Below are 24,066 nucleotides of genomic sequence, written 5' to 3'. Positions count from 1 at the left end.
TCAAATACCAGAGCTGACAGACATTTAAAAATGGCCAGCTCTATAAATTCAACAGGTATTTTACAGAACAGTTTCTATTAAATTTATAGTATTGTTTTGTCAACAACAAAAACTGGCTGCATTTTTTCCATAGTTTTCAACAATCTGTATTCTTCAGTGACATACATTGTTTTGCTTGGAGTGAAAAATACATTTATATCTTACCAGCCACCTTCATCCTTTGGAACGTTCCTTTGGAAAGATGGATCCAAGACCCACTGCCCGGTTCTGTCAGCTTTACAGTCTCAGACTCAAGTCAACACTCTCTCACACAGTCCCTAATCCCTAGCACATGCTTAACAGCTATGTGGACATAACTTCCTCGTGCCAATGTTAGGCAGAAGAAGGTATTCAAACTGAAATCATTCTATCATACTACATAAGATGCCTAAAAAACTTTGAACATTTAAGCCTTGCCCTGTTAAAGCTTATCGTTAATACATTAATATAAACCCTTTTAAAATCAGGGGAGCGGACTCAGATGACCTCAGAGGTGCTCATACATCCATACCCCTTCATTTCAAAGTAATCCCTTAAACATACACCTAAAGATTTGCCATTCTAACACATCACTTGATAAAACCCAACTGGGATGCTTCATTACCTCGTGCTTTCCTCTCCTCTTCATCTGCGCTCTTCAGCATTTGTGTTGTGTGTGCGACAGGTGATCCATTTCTCAGGAGGTTTTTGACACGGGCAGCTAGTGAATCCCCACTGCTACTGTCATCGCTCTCTCGCATCCCTCCTGCCTTGCTTCTGGCTGCAGTGCCCTTAGACAACATGCTCTGGAAGCCTCCTGAAACATCTGTGGCACTGCCTAAAGCCTCTGAGGAAGAAGGATTCCTCAGGAGGTTTTTGACACGGGCAGCTAGTGAATCCCCACTGCTACTATCATCGCTCTCTCGCATCCCTCCTACTTTGCCTCTGGCTGCAGTGCCCTTAGACAACATGCTCTGGAAGTCTCCTGCGACATCAACATTTCCTAGAGGCTCTGAGGAAGGATTCCCCAGAAGGGTTCTGACACAGGCAGCTATTGAATCCCCACTGCTACTATCCTCGCTCCCTCGCATGCCTCCTGCTTTGCTTCTGGCTACACTAGCTCTAGACATGCTCTGGAAGCCTCCTGTGACATCGGTCACCCTGCCTAGAGGCTCTGAGGAAGAAGGATTCTCCAACTCTGAGGTTCTTCCAGTGCTGACTTCACTACTTGCATCATTTTGTTCAAGACCCACAAAACCAGGTTGATTTCTGTCTGTGGTTACACTACTACAGCCTTCTGGCTCAGACCTTCCTACAGATTTACCTGTCCTAAACTCTTTGGTCATTTCCTTCATCATCTCTTCACTATTGTGCAAATTAATATCAAAAGAATTTTCCCATCTTAAATTGCATGTGTTATAACTCAGAGGCTTTATTACCAACCCCTCCTCTTGCATACTTCTTCTGGTTGTAGTCTCATCCCATGACGGTGTCTTCTGAAACTGAGGGACTCTGTCCTTCACTAACCTGGAATCTTTGGTGCCATCCTCCTTACTAATCAGCGCTGGGGAAGACTCACCAGTTTCACTAGAAGAGGCAGTGGAAAGGACACGCCACCTGCCAGATATATCGTCTGCCTCTGCCAAAAGCTTACGTATTTCTTGCAAAGCACCAGATCCAATCGAAGAACCACTTTCTTGACCCTTATTCCTCTTACTACCTACACTTGGAGTCTGTGATCCTCTGTCAACTTCCACCTCGTTTGTAACTCCAGCCAAAGATCTGGCAGTCCATCTCTGCGGGCTGCTATTCACATCTTTTGACTCATTTTTAGCTAGCAGATCCTGAAGACTTTTTGCAACAGGCATGGGACTCTCTCTGTCGGAATGGCAGTCAGGTGAAACAGTCTGCGGCTGCTGGTTTGGTTCAGCTCCTTTGGAGACAGCTGAACACTCTGCCGCCCGTTGCGGGGAAAGCAGAGCAGTGATCTCCAGTTGGTGGCATGACATACTGCACTGACTCACTGGTTTGTCTCCAAAAGATCTTGAGAAGCGGGGAGAGAGTTCACGGGGTGACAGAATATCAGAGCCAACTTCTGAATTCATTGGTATAGACATACTGAGAGAAGAAGTGCCGGAGTTAAAACTTGTTTGCATAATTTCAACTGCTGACAGCAATTTATCTACAAAGAAACAGAAGATTCATTAAGTTTGGGGCTCCAGAAAACAGCTGCATCAATAAAGACTACTTTTTCTTGTACTACGGGGCTTGTAAAGGAAGGGAAGAATTAAAATATCAGAAAACATTTAGGAAACTGTTTTCAGAATGAGACTAAGATTTGCATCAGAATTGTCTACTGAAAGAAATCTCTTAGACCATTTTGGATAAATAGAGAATATCAAAGAAACTACAGATCTTGACTTAAATAACTTGCTTTTAAATAAATGCTTAAACTAGAAATAAATGTTCTTAGATAAAGGACATAGTGGTGCATGAATGTCCAAATGAACACTTGGATTATAAAAGTATCCCCGCAAGAAACAGAAGGGTTGTGGGATATTTCCAAAATATCCTTTTGGAATAAGGCAAAGGACACACTATGGATACACTCGTTTCTCACCACAGCTTAGAAAAGTCCAAAAGCAGACGAGATGCACTTATAGCATTTGGATATATAACACCTAATTGTTTCTTAAAAAAAAAAAAAAAAAAAAAAAAAAAAAAAAAAAGCAGCCAAACTTAAGTACAAATGCTGTTCCTAAATCCATGCTGGCAGGTACACACAACAGTGAAGAGCCAGCTCCCAGGTAGGCCTACCAACAGCAATTTTTATTTGTTTCAAACACAATTTTGTTTCATGGCCCAACTCTGATATATTTTCAGGTACATTAAGTAGTCAGGAGCTCAGCTGAATAATCTCTCTACCGAGGACAGCTCTGCCCCTGTATTGATTGCCAAGATGTTTCAGTTGCCAAGGCTCCCACCTTGCTTAAAGAAGGAAAAAATAATAAAAGAAAATAAGCAAGCCCAAAAGGTGTAAGAAGAGATGCATTTAATCACTTCTGGTCAGAAAAACAGGTCAGTGCAGGATTCCTGAAGCCACAGATATTCAAAGGGTTAGACAGGTACTTGTTGGGAAGAGACTTCAGATCTGCTCTTCCCCACTGGGTACAAGATTCAAATGCCAAAACAGAATATGCTCAGGAAAATACATATTTTACATAGTTGCAATGCACATTTTCACATTTTAATGACATTCTGCATGGGCATGCCACCAAAGAACATCATAACCCTAACTGAGCACACTTGGTTCTTCATATAGAAATGACTCAATGCTTGTTAAGGTCATATTGATTTTTTTCTTTTTTTTAATGTTTTGAGATGGATGGATTTATGAACTGATCTGATCATAGTTATAAAAATGTGTCTGACTTTTTGTCACACTGAACACACCAAAAAGTCTCAAAAAGAAAGAGAAACCGAGACGTTATTTCTCTCACAGAAAGAAAGTCTGGTAACATTTCTTTAATCTTCAGACACAACACATTTCCTTCTTAAGAACTATTGTAAAAAGAAAAATAAAGATAAAAAGAAGATAAAATGCCACTGCACTGGCTAGAACACACCACATAGCCATGACCCCTCAGAGAGAAGGCTTTTAAGGCTCACTTTTCCAATGCCAAACCTTTCACATTTGAGATGGAAGAAGATCAACTCATAGGAACGCAACAGAGCATTGCACGAGCAGAAACACACTTGACACCACCAGGCCAAGAACAACCTCACGGGTGAGTCTGAAGTTCTGTGCTCTCTAAGCACAAGGTTTTCCTTGCCCATACCCTGTGGCTGCGGAGCGGCCCTCGTCAGCGTGTCAGTGGAGTCCTTCAGCGTTCTAAGCTCTGAAGGGGAAAATTCAACTTCCCTGATGGGTCCTCGGGGTACAAACGGCATCAGTATAGTTCCAGGTGACTGATCAATGCCAAGGTTGCGAAGATAAAGCTGCCAAGAGAAGAAATAAGTAAGACATATGGCACTCTCACAGAATGTCAATGGATTCTGAAGTCGCATTCATTTTCCGTGTCATCTTAAATGCAAACAACTTGCTTTAAAACATCTTAAGCCTCCATCGTGTTCAACTCGCACTAACAGTTCGCCCAAAATACTAAAGCAGTCACATATGAGACATCATCTCCAGCTTATTCTAGTCTTTGGACAAGCCTTTTTTCTAGCTAGTATGACTAGGCCTACATAATGGGCACCTCACGGGCAGCCCAGCAAAGCAACTGACACATCTTCCAATCTAGTCCTCATTCATTTCTGTTTTGGCAGCAGTTCGGACAGAAGCTGCAAGAACCGTTTCTGCTGGTGATACCTTGTGCTTGCGCTCACCGACAGGTTTTTTTTTCCCGGGGGCTTTCCTGACATTTTCTTCATCACGTGCCAAAGACAGCAACTGGCAGGAGCCTGCTACCACCAAACCAGCACACAGCCCTTTCCATGGGGTCCAGAAACGATGGGAAAGGTCAAAGAAGAGGCAACATATCCTGTTCTTGTGACAAGAGTCGACTGCTTATAGTCTTTTTACTCAAATGCTCTGTACACTGCATGAGCAACAAGTCTGATACTTCAGAGGAGACTGGTAAACTTCAACCTCACTTGTTTAAAACGACATTTGCCAGCTGGAAGGAGAACACCGATATTTGGTTTAAAAATCTTTTTCCTCCCCAAATGACTGCTGCACAGAAAACATTGTCAGAATTTGAAATTCCAGCTAGGCAGCAGGAAAATTCCTCACTCTTTAGAACAAATTTATTATGGGCTAGTCTTCAAGGCAAATAATTGGGAACCTTTTTATCAGAGCTGGTTAAAAAAACATCACGAAACAGCTTTTGTGATGTTGCTGTAGGGAACGAACTCATACTGGCCAAGGAACACAAGTAGCCTAATAGGTAATGGCCCATCTACTCAGTGGCCTAGCCTGCAATGAACAAATTTCAGCAGTACCTCAAAAACCTCCTGGGCTATGAAACCACTTCTAGAAACCATCTATTGCACTGGTTTAAGTCTATAAACCGTAGGATACTCAAGAGTACAAATTCTACATACAACCAAGGCTTAGTTTTACTAGTGCAGCTAAAGCAATAACCCCTTCTTAGTAAAGATGGCACAAAATGCATGTCTTTTTCCCTTTTCCATAACTACAGAACAAATACACACAAGCACTATTTATATATCACATATATATCTCTCTATAAAAAAATCACTAGCCAAGTATAACTTCATTAACATTAAACAAAGCAGTTAGTTTAGAGAAGCCAAACAAAAATCATACTCAAAACCTAAAACTCTGCGATATACTAGAGAAAGATGTTATGTGGATGAGACCAACTCTCTCTGTGCAACACCCCGGGAGGTGGTCGGTTCAGACACAGAGCGTCATTCCCTGTATTAATATATTTTGAAAGCTGGAGGAGTCTCATGGAGGTAAGAGCCTAACAAAGACTCTTTATGATCTCCTGTGAAAGTAACTTTGTCCCTTTTCACAAAGCATCTAAGTTTACATATAGACATTATGTGAAAAAAAAAAAAAAAGAACAAAATTAAACTTAACCTGTAGGGGCTAATTAATTTCAACTCATCTGTAGCATGTCCTAAACTACCCAACAAAAGGACATAAATTACCTTACCAATCTTAGCCACCTCTATTTCCTATTATTTTATTATAAACCTATATATTAACAGCCATATATGTGACCTAATCTCTTTTACCTTGTCAGTGATTTACGAGAGAAAAATTCCTCAGAACTAGGGCTGGAGAACATGCCTAATTATAGCCATTAAAAAAAAAAAAAAAGGAGGTAACAGACAACCTTTACATCTCACGGATTTCATTTAAGATATCCTCCCTACAATATTTATATTTGTTTCAACACGTATTTGCAAAGACAACTGAGAGAAGAGTGCTTCTGAAACACAGTTCCAAAGATCTAATGATTATAGGAGTCATCTTGTGAGAGGAACAGCCACTTACTCAGAAGATAATTACATGTTTATCATTAACATAAATCTGCATTTAATTTTCTCTAACACTCAACAGCTATTAGTATAGTTAACATGGCTGCCACAGTCTGCCCTCCATTCTCACCAACCATCCTAAAATGGGGAAGGGAAGAAAGAAATCTGCATCAGCCAAATGAGATATAAAGGAGGAAAGGTATGTAGAGCCTTCGAACAGCTTTTATGAGCAATATACAAAGAATCAAGAATTTATGCCTTAGATACTGGAACAAAGTGAACAAGCAAAACCAGTATTTATAGAAAAAAAAGCAATTTGATTTGCCAAGGAGTTCTGTGTTGGTTTTGCTATTATTGCAGATCCGTGGGTGTGTGAAGTTCATCTCTCTTTTCTGCAGCCTAGCATTTCCTTAGTCAGCAGTTGAGTCTCAACCTCATGTTTGGATAATTATAACCTGATCTTTTGAAAGAATCTGGAAGATCAGAAATGGCTTATCAATGTTCTGCTAAAAGAGCACCAATCTTTACATTTCTCTTGCATTCTGTTACCATGATACTATCATCTATACCTGGAAAAAAAGAACACAAAAAAAACCCTTTCCCAAATCCAATGCTTGTTTTCCCCATGCTAAATATTACCTAAAAGTTATTTTTTCCACCTCTGTAGTTAAGACAAGCTGAACTAATATCATGGATGAAATTCACCAGTAGCGCAGACCAGTGTAAAACCATTTAATTTAGTCTGTAGTGATGTAGATCTTACCAAAATATTCTAAAAGAACAGTGTGAGGGGAAAAAAAAAAAAGGTCTAACTCTGAAATCAGAGTTCAAATTAGAATCTATTCTGAAGGGTCCTTTAAGATTTTTTTAAGCTTACATAAAAGATGCATTTGCTAATATTTCTAGAAGATGAACTCCTGCCTGACAGGTTCCCAATGTGAGGGGATATTGGAAGTGAACTCTAAGCATGCCAGCATCTCGTTCCCGTGGTACCTTCTGCACTTCTGTCCTACTCACCCTATGACAGCCAAGCGTACTCTGATCTCTTCATAATCAAAAGGTAAAAAAAAAAAAAAAAAAAAAAAAAAGGAGTTACAAGTTTTTATTAAAACCTAACTTACTGGGATCCTTTCTTCAATATTAAGCTCTTCTTTCTCTGGAGTTTCCAAAGAAGTTGCTCCAACAGGGATGAAGTTGTCACCTTTTGCAGGGGTGAAGAAGTGCCTGGAAACCACTGAAGAGCACCCAGCAGAGCCCAAGCCCCCATGGCTACTTTCTCCAGAACTAACAGGAAGATTCAAACTATCTGGGGAAATATCACTGAAATTGTCCATGCAGACATGACCAGTAGGAATACTTAGGCTGTGAGACTGGTTTTCAAGAGCATCACAATTCTTCCAGTCAGAAGTTGGAGAGTTTCTGTCCTCTCTAAGGGGCAGAGCAACTCCTGCACTGGCAACGAAAACATTTGGGTCTGAACTTTGTCCTCTACTATTAATTTCTGCATCTTCATCACTAGATCCAGAAACAATCTCAGCTATAAACTTTTGTATCATGGAGCCTCCTAAGCTATTTGTAGACACTAAAACATTACTTTTTTCTTCTAGAGGCTGCACTGCCTCTGTTGAGTTTGCTGGCGGAGTAACTTCAACCAAGGATTTGTTGCTACTACAAATATTTACTGTGTTGTCAGACTGAGATCTAGTAAGAGGGTGGACAAGGAGTAAGTTTTTATCATGAAAATGCAAACTTCCCAGGGAACCTGTCTCTCCTAAGGAAGCAGCAACATAATCTTTGGGACCTCTACCACTTTTTTCTATTGACAAAATATTGTTTGAAGAACTGGCAATTGTGCTGTAGGCTTTCCTCCTAGGAGATACTCCACCTAGGTCATGTGAAGTCACTGCATCAGGTGCCTCCTCTGGCTGGCTCACGTTCCAAGCCCCTACCTTCTCCATGAAACTAAGCGATGGGAGAGACTGAATTCGTCCAGTGTGGGGATATTTCAATTTTAAGGACTCAAAATATTCATTGTTTTCTTTCTGAGCACATTGGAGTGCATGTTGCTTCTCAAGAGATACAAGTGTCCTGGTAGATAAACTCCCTGAGGTTTCTTCATTTAAGCAGGAAGGAGGGGCCTGAGTATCTGGTTTGATCATAAGGACACCAAGTTCTTCTGCCTTAACATTTTTCTGTAGAAGTATCCCTGGAGTAGACTGATAGCTTGGATGAGCAAAGTGTACAGAGAATGAGCCATCACCTACAAGATTTAAGGAAGAGGAAATGCCTGTAACTTTATGGCCCCTCTCTATGGAAAAATCTGAAATAGTTAATTCACTCTTGCTCACTCCAGGTTCTACTTCCACTGAGGCATCCTCACTGCATGAAGAAGGAGCTTCCATGTTAGTCACAACCAGTTGTTCAGGTGCACAGTCACTGGTGCTTGTCACAGTAGGGATAAACTCCCTTTTCTCAAATCTCACCGCAGGAGCTAGTTGTTTCTGCTGGTGATCTAGGAAAGCTCCCTGGAGTTCCTCAGTAGCAGCTGTGAATTTCAAGCTTTCAGAGAGATTTAAATCCACTTCACGTTCCTTTGGCAGTTTGGCTATTTCAGAAGTCTTTGCAGAAAAATCATCTCGTGCATCTGAATTTTTACAATTGTCTTTCCCCAAACCATCAGATAAATTATCAGACACATCAATCTCAGGAAGGTTCTTTGCTTTTTCCAGCTTCTCTAGCTGCCTCATGCACCCTTCTGACTCACTCTCAGCCATTTTTACCTTTTCCTTTGGCACCTCTCTTTCACTTTTTTCTGAATTCTTAGTCAGTGCTGTTTTACAAGAGGAGTTTCCTGAAGATGAGAACTCATCACGTCTCAGCAACCCTTCTTCTTTCTCTGAAAGCTCAAAGCCAGTAGCTGGTACATTGCTGTCATGGAAATGTTCATCTTTCACAGACATGCTACAGGTTTGCACTGGAAGAGAAGCTTCCATTAGGCTCAGTCTAAATGCCTTGGATAGCATCACCTGGGAAGTGGAGTTTGCTAAACTGTCACTTGAAGGGGGAATCAATGCCTCCTCATTAGTTACATTTTTACAATCTTCATTTGCTTCCTTGCTCACAAGTAGTTGTCCAGAAAAAGAAGCTTGTTGAGACAAACCACCACTGCATCTGGCATCACAAGGTTCCACAAGTCTGAACGAAAAGGGATGCTGGGACAAAGTAAAGCAGTCGCTGGGTGCATCAGAGGGAGAGTCTGTCAGTGACACAGCTTCGGGGATGTGCAAAGGCTTTGAATGCTCCTCAGACACACCAGAAACATCAGGGACTCCTCTGCAAGAGGCAAGAAAAGCAAGTGAGTTTCTGATCATATTTTTTATTTCAACAGCCATATTCTCTGCTTTAACATAAGGGGCAAAAGTAGAACTTCACTCAAATAACTGTTGGTTTAGTAACATACACATATATACATCCCCTAAACAGGCCAGAATGAAGAAATGTAAAGAAAGTCCAAACAATTTCAAAGAGCCCTATAAAATAAAGGTTTGAAAATAATATTTCTACTTAGTATGTCAATATTTTTCAACCTATTTAGGACTGAAGTCTTTTTTACTAACGGGGTGTTTATTAGTTAAATAAAATATAGGAGTTACTTACATATAGAAATTTGTGTGTGTTGTTTGTTATTTTTAATATAAATCACCTACTTCGGTTTCACTACATCAATTATTTCTTTAAAGGATATAAAATAAGCCAGGTCCCAGATGAAGACAATCAGCAAATTCCTATCAACTTCTAATATTTTTATTGTGGATTTTGAATTCATACTTATTTTATATGAAAATGATCAAACCCCAATTATATTACTTCATGCAAACAGACCACCAGCTCTGGTGCAACTAAGTTGTGATCCACAAAGTGAAGTCACAGTTTATCCCCTTAGGTAACAAATCTGCCTCCTGTCACACAACAACAACAAAAAAAAATAACCCCAAGGAAGCCTAAACATCAATGACACTGTAAATATGTGTGTTTATATGCACACATTCTTTTTTTTTTTTTTTCCTCTTTTTAATAAAGGGCAAGAGATTTCTTGCCTTCTTTGCACAAAAGGAATCATTTATCACACCTTGAAATGAAGGCTTGGAAAGACTTTTACTGGAATAGCTATTTCTTTATGTATTCATACTTTATATAAAAATACGTCTTTTAAATTACTCATAACATATTACTCCAGTATATACAAAATACATTATTATTAAATGTATATGTATGAATGTATTTACTACTGTAAATAGAAGCAGCATCTGATTTTTGTCCCCAGAATTTCATGAAGTTTATGTCAGAGTGTAAGAAAGCTAAAAAGATGTCTGAGAGAGTGGAGTTCCTCATTTCCCCATTTTCTTCAGGTACATTAGGGTAACAAGTTCAGAAGAGGCTTGTTCTGGTTTTCCCTTGTTCAAACTCTTTTGAAGGCAAAATAAAAAGATTAGCAGAACTCTGACAATGCTTTCTGTCCATTCATAACAAAGAGTAAACCACACTGTTGTCTTGTTTCTGTGACCATAAAACTGTAATTATTTCATTCTCAAACGCAGGACAATTCATGGCCACTCAGGAAAAAGGGTTTGCACTCTGTCATGACACCAGGAAACTTTATCCTACCTTAAGGGAAAAAAATCCATTTCTGATCGCTGGAGAAGTGTCTCATCTGACAATCTTCGGCCTTGTGTTGAATACATCAGCAGTGGAAGATGGGGAGAGAATTGACTGTCCTGAATATCTGTTAAAAATAATAACACAGTAATAAAAGCTTTTGAGGCAATCCCTCTTTCAACTGCTCTGCCAACTAATACAGCCTTCAAAATTCAAAAACATGCCAACTGCAGTGAAAATGATGTAATCCCATCAATTAAATCCTCTGCTGAAGCATGTTCCCTCAGGTATTAAATTCAGCATTCTTACCACGTATCAAATTCAGGTTTCTTCTCATCAATCTCAGAACACTGACATCTCCAACTTACCCTCTCATCCTTAAACTTCTTTCTGGGCACATCCCTGTCCTTTTCCACTCACTAGTCAGCACCTCCCCGCGTGATTTCCACATGGACTATACACGTTGGAGAATGTCCACAGGACTTCTACCCAGGTTTACCTCTTTAAAACCCAACAATCCCCACCGATGCCTTCCCCAGGCTCCATTTTTCCATAAATTTTGATTATAGCAAAGGCTGCATAGGTGTTTTTTAGCATTTCAATAATAAATATTTCACTAATAATAGTAAAACTAAAACTATTTAAAAATAAATATTTCCATAATAATAATAAAACTTAGTCATCACAATTATACTAGTACCACTGTCTACTACTGTAGCAACACATTTTAGTTTCTATCAAATATTTCTTTGTTCTTTGAGGTCGTTGGCACTTCTTTTTCCAGTTCAATGCTTACAAAAACAAACTGAAATGTTTTATACCACAAGAATAGACACAACTATAAGCTGATAGCTGAGAAGTGTAAATGACTACATAGACGTGTGACGGATGTAAAAAAAAAAATCACTTCCAATACTTTGTTATGTAAGCTTTTTTTTTTTTAAAGCAAAAAAAGCTATTTGCCATCAAGAGTATGACTTTCAGAACCAGAATTCATATTCATTTAATTTAGGTTCATTAGTTTCAACCATCTCAGACAAGCTATACTCTGCATCACTTACAGATGCATGATCACATCAGATAAGATGACCATTACATACAAATAAATCAGATTTACCTTACGTCAGCTTTATCCTGAGGCTTTCTACGGCCTGTATTACATCACCTGATGAGTGATATCCAACCACAAGATGACCTTTCTGATTCATTTTTTAATTTAATACTTCCAGTCAACATTATTTTTTTTTATTTACTTTAGAACACTGTGTAGTAAGAGGATATTTATATGGACAGAAATAATTCTACATGACACAGGTTCAAAATTTGGATGCCCCCTAGTCCCACCTCAGCAGCAGCTAGAAAACTCATAATGTGACTGCAATATAGTTTCAAGGATTCCATCCTATCTGGGCAGCTGTCTCCACCACATGGCCAGCCTAATGTCTCCTAGAGGAAGCCAAATTTATACTTTAGCATCTGTAGTACAGATGGCACAAACACACTAGGGCAACTTAAGTGGGGTGTCTCGGTTTTTCTAGCACCCAGTACCTCATTGAAGCTAAACTCTCCCCCTTACTTTATTAGATAAAGTCATTGCACTAGTCACCACTCCGTTTCACTTTCATCTTAACTATGCACAATGCCAAACATAAATGTTTTAAAAGTCACCTGCTTTTTTGGAAGTTTATAGGAAAGGAAATTATATGTATCTTAAAAAAAAAAAAAAAAAAACAAAAAAAAAAAACAGGTACAAATAGCTACTCCTGAGCAACTTGACAAGAGGAGGCATTCAGAAGAGGCTCCAACATAGACTGGTAAGCACCTGTGCAAAGCTGGATGAAAGAATACACGTGGAAAGTGTAAAAAACCATAGAAAAGAAAACAGCAGCATCAGCACAGAGGGAGCAGGAGCCAAGAAAACAGGGAACAAGGTCAGGGATGTCTCATTTGTAATACAACACTGCCTCAGGGCTCTGCTATATTATAGGGCACAACCACGTGTGGTCTAATGTACCAGACCGATTAGTGTGATTATGTGATTTAAATCACAATTAGAATCATGATTTAAAAATCATGGAACAGGAGACTGATCTAATTCACTGTAATCTCCTTAGCATTTATTTAAAATGTACTTTACAGAAAACAAAGAGGTTTGGTTTTGGTGGCTTATATTGACTTGGAAGCAGAGCTTTCACATTAGATTCCTTATTCCCAACCACTAACTGGGAGTAGACAGTATTTACAGTGCATTTATTCTGTTTAGTGTACATTCACTCAATTTTTTTTTTGTTATTATACTTGAAAATACTGAGTAGATTAACTATAGTTAGCCAGGATACAGAACTGCATTAAAGAAACAAAAAATGTATTTTGAGAAACATTAAGCAAGTCGGAATCTAAACTCAGTTGTGTTAGATGAACTTTTTTTCCTCCCAAATCTTGTTTTACATTTAAAATTATATTAGTGAATAAAGGCAATAGTAATTGCAGTTATCAAATTAGACTTGTCATCTCACATCATGATACACTTCAGGTTTTCAGAACTGGCATCTCATTTTTATTCATACAATGTTAGAGGAAAATAAGCTTTCCCGAATTTCAGCTTAACTTCTTCACTTTGAATGAAAATGCGTTTTCCAGCTAAACTGAAAATCAGGAGTCATTAAAGAAAAAGCTTTTCTGCACAATAAAGACTGGGTGCTGTCTTTGTAAATGAAGAAATAAAAAAGACTGTCAGAGGGAACCAAAAATAATTGGAAAAAAAAAAGCTGTCAAATGCTGTCAAAAATAGATCTTGCCAAACAATTTTTTAATGTAACTACGCATGTATTGATAAAATAAATGTGCGTATATGCATATACATGCTCACACAGAACAGAAGTCACAACATTTGGCTGATAAATCAACGTTTTAAAGATATATCAACAAAAATGTAAGTACCACTCAACGTTTCTATTAAGAAAAGTCAACCCAGCACTTACAACAGAAGAAAAATTATTTAGCATTCTCCAAGCAGAAGTATAAACAGGAAATCCTCTCTGCATGGGTACACATCTAGGCAGCCCCTGCAAGAGCCGTTCTTGTCCCTGCCCTATTGGAAACTTCAGAAATAAGGATTTTACAGCAAAGTTCTTACAGCGAAGGCACACGGATGAGGCAGATATTTGCCAAGCAAGAACTATCCCCCTGCACAGACCACTGATACGGGACTGTTTGAGTCCCCTGGCATCACAGCATGGCAAAAGATACAAGTTTTAGTGTAACTGAAGTCCAGTCATCTGCTGAACCAGCAAGTCCAACAGAGTCAAGGGCTACCTCAGAAAGCAACAATTCAAATGAGGACTTGGGGTCACGATAAACAAACCACCAACAGGCTGGTGCAATACTGCATCCCAAATGGCAAGCAAATTTTTCATACCTATAAGAAAAAGAATAGTAAATTAGTAGTAAGACTACTCTTTCCAACCTCGTACTGAAACTACTGTTGAAATGGTATTTTCAGGATCTGATGACCATAACTCTGTATCTGCAAACATCACAGGAGGATCAGAGAAAAAAAATTGAAAAAACATGCCTCATCTCAAGAACCTCCTGGAACTAAATCTGTGTAATATAATCAAAGAGAAGATTAAGGGTGACTTGATTACATTTATATGTACGAATGCAAGAACAGAAATTTGGTCATTACCAGCATTTCAGTACATGTTATATATAACAAGAATCCAAGCTATGCAGACCTAGGTGACATTTCCGAGTGCGCTGATACGATACAACAACATAGCTGGCTCTCTACAAAACGTGCAAGGCAGTTCAGACAGATCATTAATGGCTTCAACAGTTATTTGAACAGCACAAGTCTCTTCCCTCCCTCGTCAGCCTCTTAGATGTAGTCCTGAGCAAAAGCCTCCACATTCTCCATCTCTGCTTGAAGCAGTAAGACTACACCTCAGCAAGAAGGGACAGCCCCAACCTCTCCACTCCAGCCCAGAGGTGTTTTTCCCTCTCCTTTTGTTGCACAGGCAAGGGAACTCTGATCCAGCTGCAAACGTAACCATCTCCATTTCCAACACAATCAGTGCCTTTGAGTCTGAACAGCAAGTTGATCTAATTGCACCGATTCACGTCGTGGGTTTAGCAGAGGGGATACAGCAGAACAAGGAAAAGCCAGACTCCTGCTTTTCAGTAGCAGAGTTTAGCTGACTAAATACACTGTGAAACTGTACCCTCAGCCTAGCCTCCATTTCAGGCAATCTTGCTCCCCTGACTTCTCCAGAGAGCATTCTGGTTTTGCCATGTAGCAGGAATCTGCCTTAGGCTGACAGTACCCAACCTTCCCCAGAGGTTTCCAGTCAGAAGAACTGTGGTGATGATCACTGACTTGAAGCAGATGACTGACAAGGCCATGAAAGAAGAATGAGAGAAAAAAGGGAACGGAAAAAAAAAAAAAAAAAAGGAGGAAAGAGAATAGTCAAGATTCACTGCAGCCACATCTTCGGTGGAACACCAGCTTGCCCCCTGCATCAACCTGCAGAGATGACCTGTGAAAGCACCCTTATGGAGTTCAATAGATGACATTTAACTGGGGATACAAAACTGATTTTTTTTTTTATATATATAAAATATAATTTCAGCCATGTCACCTGTTCTACCTCCTCCAGGGTTTTTTTGAATCTTACAGCACATGAACTCTGGTGTTTTCAGTAACTTATTTTCTTCAGGAGGCAGAAAGATCATCACTATCATACTTCGGATGCTTACGATGATTTAGGAGCTCATTATGCTCAGACATAACCTAGGTTTTGCAGGCAGAGAAGCAGGTGCTCGAGGCTTAAAGCAGCAAGTGACGTCAGTACAACACTCTTCGAGCATCTTGTGTCAAAACAGTAATTCTTCCCGCTGTCGCTCTGAAGGTCAAAAGCTTCCTCACAGTTGAATTCACTGAACAAGCAAAGCTGGGCATGCTACTTTATCTTACAGCCTGCTGACAATTCTGAATGCCAGAGTCAAATTGCCATTTGTGGAAGATAAAAAAGGAAGGCAAAACAAAAACAAAACCTTCTTGGCTTTGTCAATCTGTTCCACAATGTAGCAGGAGCAATTTCAATACAACTGTCATTGTGATTTCCCCCCCCCCTCCCTAAATGAAGTTCAAAACACTTTTTGAGGAGAACGAATAAATTAGTATAATAGCTTATGTTTCTCCCTTCCCTCTCACCTTTCCTCCCATATCTGGAAATTTTAGTGTACATACAAAAAAGGCTGTAGCTACTGGCACACTTGCTAGAGAGCAACAAATAAAATATCAGCAGGATACAGAATTCTTACATCTCTGTATCATACTAAAAAGCCTTAGGCATTCTCTTTAATTCCAGTTGCATTTAAAACTCAAACCTTGACAAATATCAGGAAATTTTCCTTGATGAAACGGCTTTGCAAACCACAATAATGTGGACAAAATGCTATAAAATACACTAAATACAACAATCCTATACAGAGGATGTAGGCAAAACCAAAGCATGCCTAACCTGCCCTGCCCTTCCCCTTTTTGTATGTCAAACCTGAATTTCCTACATGGCAAAACATTAAAAATGGAGTTTTATTCAATATTAGCCAACTCTAGCCAAATAGGAACTCGCTGTGATGCACACAGGGCTTTTAATTATGAAGCTGTCTGTAGGCCCAAACATCAGATAGCCAAGAGTGCTTTTTATTTCATAAAGAACACCTCTTCAAAAACATCCCAGAAATAGTTTCAACTCCACAGCAGACAGCAATTAATTCAGCCATACCAAGCTTGTCAGTCTGTGTTATGCCAGAATTTCACTTAATCTTCCTAACATGAAAAGAAAAAAAAAATGGAAATAAATAAAAAATAATTTTTAAAAATTCTTAAGGCAGCAAGGGACTGGGCTTAGTGTCCAGTGTAGACTCAAAGCAGCCTATTAAGTCTGTATTGGAAAATGTTTGGGATTTCCAGTACATTATCCAAAGTTTCTAAGAAACCAGAAAAAGTGCTGCTCTTTCCTTTAATCCTTCTGTATCACCCACAGGATTTTTAAAGTTTCTTCAGCAGAAGTGTTACCTCTACCAAAGCTAATCTCGTCCCACATTCTGCCTTTACAGACAGAAGTCATCTCCTGTCTTGTTTTCCTTCACAGAAATCCATGTATATTCACCACCATATACAAGAGAAACCCTGAATGAGTAAAACATGAGGTTCAAGCAAAGAAATGGCAACTTTTTGAACCAGATAATCCAAGTTACCAACCCCAAATTCAATCTTTGAAGAAAGCCTAACAGGAGACACGAGGGACAGTTGTAGCTATCAGTGCAAGACCTACAGTGGAAGGGACTGAGCCTTGGGCCTCGGAGGGGTTCCATATGAACCAGGAACCTCTGGATCCAGATCCACCAGAAATGTTCCCTCCCCCCTTACAGGCTCCTTCACAAAGGATGGATCAAAGGATTATGAAAAATAACCAGAAAAAATGATGAAAAGGAGTAAGATCTGCACGTTGTAGTAACAGCCAAACTCATAAAACCCTGAGGAGTTGCCATGAATGTCTCCCAGGTTATTCCCAAGGCAATTTCAACTCCATCCTCTTAAGCAGTTGCTTAGCTTCAGGAAAAAGAGAAAGAAAAAAAAACAAACAACCTACATACAAGTAAGATTACACAAGCAGGTACAGGAATGACAAACTGCAAGTTGAACTGGAAGCAACACAGGTTTATTTTAAAGTATCACAAGCAATCATGTTATTTGCCTGCAATAGTTTTGTTTGTGAAATAATCTAGCCTAATGGTGCAGTGAAAACAGTTTCTGAAGCATCTTTATTCAGCAATTTCAGTTGTGTCCTGGAAAAGTGAGTCACAAACATAATAACCTAATGGGTGGGGTAACAGTTGATTTTGCAGAGTGATCCTCTAAGGGATATCAATACAAAAAGAAACACTTTGGGCTTAGTAACAGCATTGTTAAGTTACGTGTTTCCAAGGAAGTGTCTAAGTATATACATAAAAGGAGTCTAGGTGCCACGTGATGAAAGTAAAGAAGAAAGAAAAATAAGTGTTATCAGCAGGTAAGAAGTTAACAGATGACATAACAGTGAGTTACAGTATACATACACAAAGGTTTGGGCAGGAAAAGTTCATAATTCAATTGGAATTGACAGAGGTAACTTTGAAAGCCAAAGTTAACATACAGTGCATGACTGAATCTGATGTCAGAACTAGCTTTTAAGAGTTAAAAAAAAAAAAAAGAAATCTGTGCCTAAATGCAACAACTGCTAATTTAAGAGTGAAATCAGTGAATAACAGTCACGTCTGGGGGTCTGGTGAACAGTTGTTTAGCACAGTAGCTTGGATGTGTAAGGAAGCAGAAACGCAATAAATGGAAATAACTCAACTGCAGGAAGGCAAGCAAGGGGAGTGTTCTAGCCTGTGTAACTAAAACAGTTATTGATAACATTTTGGCTAGTTTTGTCTTCCACAGATAGCACAGAAGAGAAAGGAAACCGCTTCAGCCATGAGTATTGTTAACTATGCGTTGCTTAGTTCTGCTTTCGCTGATTTTGGTGTTGTTAAATGTGCATGGACAAAAAGAGAAAGAATTCTTTAGAGATTAACTGCCACAGCTGAAGCTTGAAGTTAAAAAGCAAGAGGAAAATACAAGTGAATAAAGGTAATAAAGAAAAATGGATCTGATAACAGTTGGCTTTATTTCCAAGAGAAACAGATTTATTTTGTTGGGGACAGATGCGTTTCCTATGATTAAGAGCAATGAGTGACGAAAGTGGGCATCTCCATTTCCACCATTTTTGAGGATTAGTTGAAATTATTACAAAGAATCAGTAATATGATCTGTGTCTTAAAATGCAGAGAATAACGATGGGTTATAAAGAGAAGCTTTCTTTTTCAAAGATGTACTACTATCAGTGGACTAAAAATGATACCACCAGAATTGACCAGAACACTCTGAGTCCACACAGATGAGAAAGAATGAGGTGAAGAAAGAAATGGCCTGTTCACTCAAGGTGAACAGGTGAAATATTAAATCTTGGAACTTCTCAAACCAATCTTTAGCTAAGCTGTGATGATTAGATGTGAAAAGAAGCAATAGAAATGCTCAGTTTTTCTAAAGTAGAGGTGTTAGAACTGGAAAGTATTACTGGGAGTAATATAAATTGCACTGAAATGCAAGTGGTAGAAATAAGGACTACTGATAGAATATTAAACACTATAAGTAGTGGTTTTATTTTCACAAAAATATAAATAAACTGAACAATCATGGAGGGGAGAGGAGAGGGAAAACCAAAAACCAGGTGCCTAGATTGGTGTAAATTCCAGGCACGAAACAGAATACAACCATGTCATTAGGAGAAATAAAAAACAGCATATTTTATGTCAAAAATAAAGATGACTGCCAAATAATAGATGCACAATCCCCAGTAGCATTACCAAAAATAATCCATCAGTCGCTTTGGATACCTAAAGTGAGAGCTTGATGCATCACTAATGGTGTATTAATAGAGCTAAAAACATGTTATGAAAAATGGAGTTAGAACAAATTCATCTGTCCTACATGAATACAGCCTGAAGAATGCTGGACTTGAATGCAGCAACCACTCCCTGCAATTAGCAGTTAATGTTTCTCTCACCTTTGAGACTGGAAATGGCTGCACGCACATTCTTTCCCTGTACTCAGCCTGGCAGGAATCACATCAGAACGCTGAACCTCACGTGGAAAAAACAGTAACGTCCTTTCTGTATACATCCAGGCTGAAATAGATACGGTGTCCACCCATATCATTCAGCAGGTATTGTATCAAATTATATATTCTGATATTATACATCAGAATTAGATAACATGGAAGAGTGCTACACCGGGATCGGTAAGGCTGGAACAAACTTACTGGTGAATCACAATAAATAGAACAAGGAGTTAAAGTACAAGGAAACAGCAAGTCAGAAAACTCTGTATTATGTTAGAAAACCAACCACTATTACACCTAAGTGATGCAGAAACCCTAACTATTCACCATTGGTGTATTATTCTTAAAGGATGCTCACAGCTGTATTACGATTAGGTTTTTAACACCCCACAGGTTGGGGTTTTTTTGCATTTCAAATTGCATCGCCAATGATAAAATTTGTAATAGACCACACACGGGCCTTCACATCTTAGCTCTATGATTAACACCACTGCAGATTGCACAGCAATTGAAAAAACATCCTGAGGCCCAGATGATCAATACCCATATTGATGTGGTACATGTCAATGCGGGTATTGTCCAAGCCCAGAGAAAATGTAAGGACGTGTAACAGAGATACTAATATCGATGTGAGCGAAGTAAGAATGTGTGTATAAACTTGTGCTAGAGCACCAGAATAGAGAACTCATAGGCAGAAGGTCCTGTGCTCTGACAAACAAACAAAAAAACCAAACCCACAAAAAAAGAGCTGGTGCTTATTGAGTGCAACAGTCAAAGTAGGTAAACATCAACTTAGACATTTTGTAAATAATCACCACCTTCCCCTTTCATGTAGCCTTTGTTACGCTAACTTCCTACATAAGTAATTCCCTTTATCTGGATAGTTTGGGTTAAATCTTGCAGTAGTACAGTAATTCTAGCTATTATTTCTCAGTTGTTCCTCTTATCTGAAAAGGAGTACATATACTGATTAAAGAGCACTAACACTTACAAGATACCTTTGTAAAGGGCTATTGAAAAACCTCTTTTTCAATATCTTGATAAAAGTATTCAATACCTTGAAAACTGTATTTGAAGATTACTTTGTCTATAAAGAGATCCTATAAGAAGCAGTGAAACACCAAAGCAATACGCAGTAGTTTGAATATATGAGAAAAGGGGTGCAGGCATGCGCACACATCAAATCGTTTTTAAAAGTTATCAGTGCAACTGTATCTACTTTACTATTATATCTAGTATTTTGAAATTTAAAAAATATTTTTGACTAGGAAATTAATACAGACTTTAAGGATTCAGAGAACTACCACCTCACCTAGAGAGAGCCCTATTTACTATTAATTCTGAAGGAAAACAAGGTAATTGGTTCCCCTGTTAAAAGATCCAGGGAAGGTAAACAAGCCCTCTATCTTATTTTGAAGATGGGCTTTGCAATGAAATGACACAGAACGTATTTTGTAGACACCAGTTCTCACTAAAAGAAGTCAAATCCAGGTTAGGGATTGATTTTAAAAGGAAAGCAAAATCCTAATTGTTTAGCAGTTAAACAAAAGGCAGCTTTGAACATACTCAGCAGTAAGCCATGTGCTCTGTTTCCAGGAGACTGCCTTCTAGATGCTTCTGCTGAAGGCAACACTCCTTCCTCCAGTGTAGGGAACTCCGTCAGGTCATTTCTGTCACAAGTCAGGCCAAGCTTGGTCTCTGAGGCAGCAGTTAAATGGCTGGCATCCACTTCTGGTGGAAGTTGATACCATGAGTCAATTCCCTAACAGGCAAGGAAGGAAGAAAAAAAAAAAAAAAGTGCTCAAGCATCAAGAAAGTTTTATAAGCCATGTTTACAAAGGAAATAAGGACTAAGTTGTGAAACAATGGAATTATTCCTTCTAAATTGTATATCCTATACAAATACTCAGTTTTTAATGTAGATGAATTACAATGCTCTATGAACTGCTGAAGTCCACAAATCATTCTCACTACTGCCTAAGTTGTCACCGCTCACTATGTGATCACCAGCCTTCCACCACTTGACTGCAGCTGAGCTCCTGCTCCAAATCCTGGAGATATCCACCCCAGAAGACTTTTTCTAAACAGAATGAAATTTGTCACTTAGAAAGAAAAATCTTGTTAAGGACAAATGCTTTAGTAGGATGCTGGGCCAACCCAGTTCCTGACACTGCATAGTAAAGATGGTTTGCACCGTACAACTGCGGAGCAACAAGCAGAACATTTTCTGACTTGCCTTTAAAGAAAGTTTCTAGTTACATAAATTCTGAGTTCACAGAGATAATGCCTGAGAATCTTAGCCAACTCTTTGGTGTATTTTAAGAAAAAGACTTTCAGATCATGTTCAAATGAAAAGAAGCATCTTTAGTTCACATAATTCATTAAAGAATTTGCATTGGGATTACTGGGGGAGTAATTAAACAGATAAATTTTAATTATGGAAAAGGCACAGACCAGTCTTCAGTGCAGAGAATTAAGAATATAAATCATTTATATGGCAAACTATTAGCAGCATATATAACCTATAATTACATTTACGTTAATATAAGCCAGAAAGCGTCCCAGTGAACTGGCAGAAGTACAGTACTAACCTTACTTAATACTGCAAGCTCTTCTAGATTTTGAAATATTACTAAGGTATTAAAAGCCATTTTTCACATCAGAATTTTGCTGTATGGACTATAATTTTTGCACAAGATTCTTATAATCATTTGGAAATGAAATCTTTTGATCAACTCCGTCTTTTCAAAACACCTGTGATCTTATGCAATTCTCAGAGTAAATATTTAGCAGCATATCCATCAGCTAGAACTACTGTGACTGTACCATGATGTCAGTACAGTTTGCCTTAATCACATATGGAACACGTCATTAAAACCAAGGTCTAAAAGTAGTCAGATTTCACGTGAACCGAAGCACGGCTCTGTGCTAACGTGTAAATTGGCTATTTTGAGGTAGACAGATCTGACAATTTCAGAAGCAGACAGATCTGACAATCTAAGAGGCAGTAGCAGGACCAGGATTGTAGCAAATTAGAAACTGAATGCAGATCAAAGATACTGTTGCGAAGAAGAAAACATTACAGTGGAAAATATACTAGGTTTGTAACGACAGAACAGAAAGGCGGTGAAAAATAAACAAATAAACAAAACCGCTGAACTACTGGGGATTCAGTTTTGAATGATAAATGGCAAAAAGCTGTGTAGCACTTGGATCAAGACTAGACTAGATGACCTGTCAGACTACACAGCACTCCTGTTTTTCTGCAGTTCCAGGATAGAGAAACACAGACCTTTACAGGGCAAGGATGGTGGAGGTCTAAATTATACAGATAAAGCACTTCATATTATTTGCAATCACATAATTAACCTTCAACCTCAAGCAAAACAAAGCACGGTGGAAATACCCAGTTAATAGCAGTTTTCTGACGTATTGCTTCTCCTAGGGAGATCCCACTGGTCACCGACGCCTGCGTTTCACTGCTGCTGTGGCTTAAGGATTCCTCCTTCCAGCCATGACGTGGTGGAGTTGTTGCAATAGGCTAAAAGAAACAATATGTGTTTTAAAAAAAGAAAATAACGTCTCGATAGTTCAACATGTGTGTATATTTAAGCAACAGACAATGAAATATATAAAATACTCCAGCCACCTCCAATGCCAAAAGTTGGGCATCTACCTCAACGTATTTAGGCAGTGACCTAAATTCCATTCAGCGACCCAAACTTAACTAAAAGAAGTAGGGTTTTTGTCACTTTAGGTCCCGAAAAACAGTGAGCGTGATTTTCTGCACATTTGCCAATCATTTCTGAGGGCCAGAAATTTATTTCTCATTTCCAACCCATGTACATGAAGCACCGAGTAAATCACAAAATACCGAAAAGACGCATCACCTTGATCAAAGTCAGGCATCTGGTTTACTAACAGTGTTTGCTGGATTTTTTAATAGTGATTTTTTTTATTTTTTGTATTAATTATTTTACTAAAAACAGAAGGGTTTTTTTTTAAATCAATGTTATAAACTAGATTTCAAAATCCATCTGATGTATGTCACTTAAAGCGAGTCTAGGTTGATTTCTATATTATAATTTAGCAATACCTGACATACTTTGAGGGCATGACTTGAAGTTAAATTGGACTTCTGCCTAGAAAAGCAGCTGTAACAGTTTTTTTTTCCCACGAGGTAACAGAGGAAGCTGTTCTGAAGTCAGAATGAAATTTCTGTTCTATAATATCCCATGCCTGAGGTCACAGAGACTCTAACAGCTTTCCCTAGACAAGACAGGCAGCCAGGTTCAAACATAATGGTATATAATTGTGAAAACAGACATTTCTGGAACACCGAGGTACAGCCCAAACAAAAGTGTTCCAGGAAAGCAGTTAAAAAAACCCCAAAACCTGGAGACTAGCACTGGAGAATATCAGGTAATATTATTAATGCAGCAATTTAACATGAAGCCTTAGCCAGAAGACAGGCTTGCAGTTCCCCCATCTCTTTAATACTCCTCTATGTCCTCATCCTCTTCCTCATGTCAACTCTAGTTCCAATTTAACACACTAATAATAATATTTTAAAAAGCCAGGCTAGCCTTGGAGGTATATTTTTCAGTGGCCATGGCAGCAAGTGAGGGTATGTGATGGAAGCAGGGGCAGGGGGAAGCTCCCTGCC

At 38.8% G+C, this 24,066-nt stretch overlaps 1 protein-coding gene across 2 annotated transcripts in view; it reads right to left on the bottom strand.

Moving 5' to 3' along the window:
- Positions 1-24,066, bottom strand: part of ALMS1 (ALMS1 centrosome and basal body associated protein) — a 74,403-nt gene that overhangs the window by 37,981 nt on the left and 12,356 nt on the right. For both annotated transcript variants that reach the window (XM_074904250.1, XM_074904251.1), the window contains exons 2-7: positions 22,807-22,941; positions 20,967-21,162; positions 10,699-10,816; positions 7,155-9,366; positions 3,858-4,017; positions 644-2,200 (exon numbers count right to left, since the gene is read on the bottom strand). In XM_074904250.1, coding sequence (XP_074760351.1) covers positions 644-2,200; positions 3,858-4,017; positions 7,155-9,366; positions 10,699-10,816; positions 20,967-21,162; positions 22,807-22,941 — 4,378 coding nt within the window. The remainder of the gene's footprint in view (positions 1-643; positions 2,201-3,857; positions 4,018-7,154; positions 9,367-10,698; positions 10,817-20,966; positions 21,163-22,806; positions 22,942-24,066) is intronic.

The sequence above is a fragment of the Athene noctua genome, chromosome 4 (assembly GCF_965140245.1).
Source record: "Athene noctua chromosome 4, bAthNoc1.hap1.1, whole genome shotgun sequence".
Taxonomy (NCBI): Eukaryota; Metazoa; Chordata; class Aves; order Strigiformes; family Strigidae; genus Athene; species Athene noctua.
Note: the sequence above shows the minus strand (reverse complement) of the source record. Positions and strands in the feature narration are given on the sequence as shown.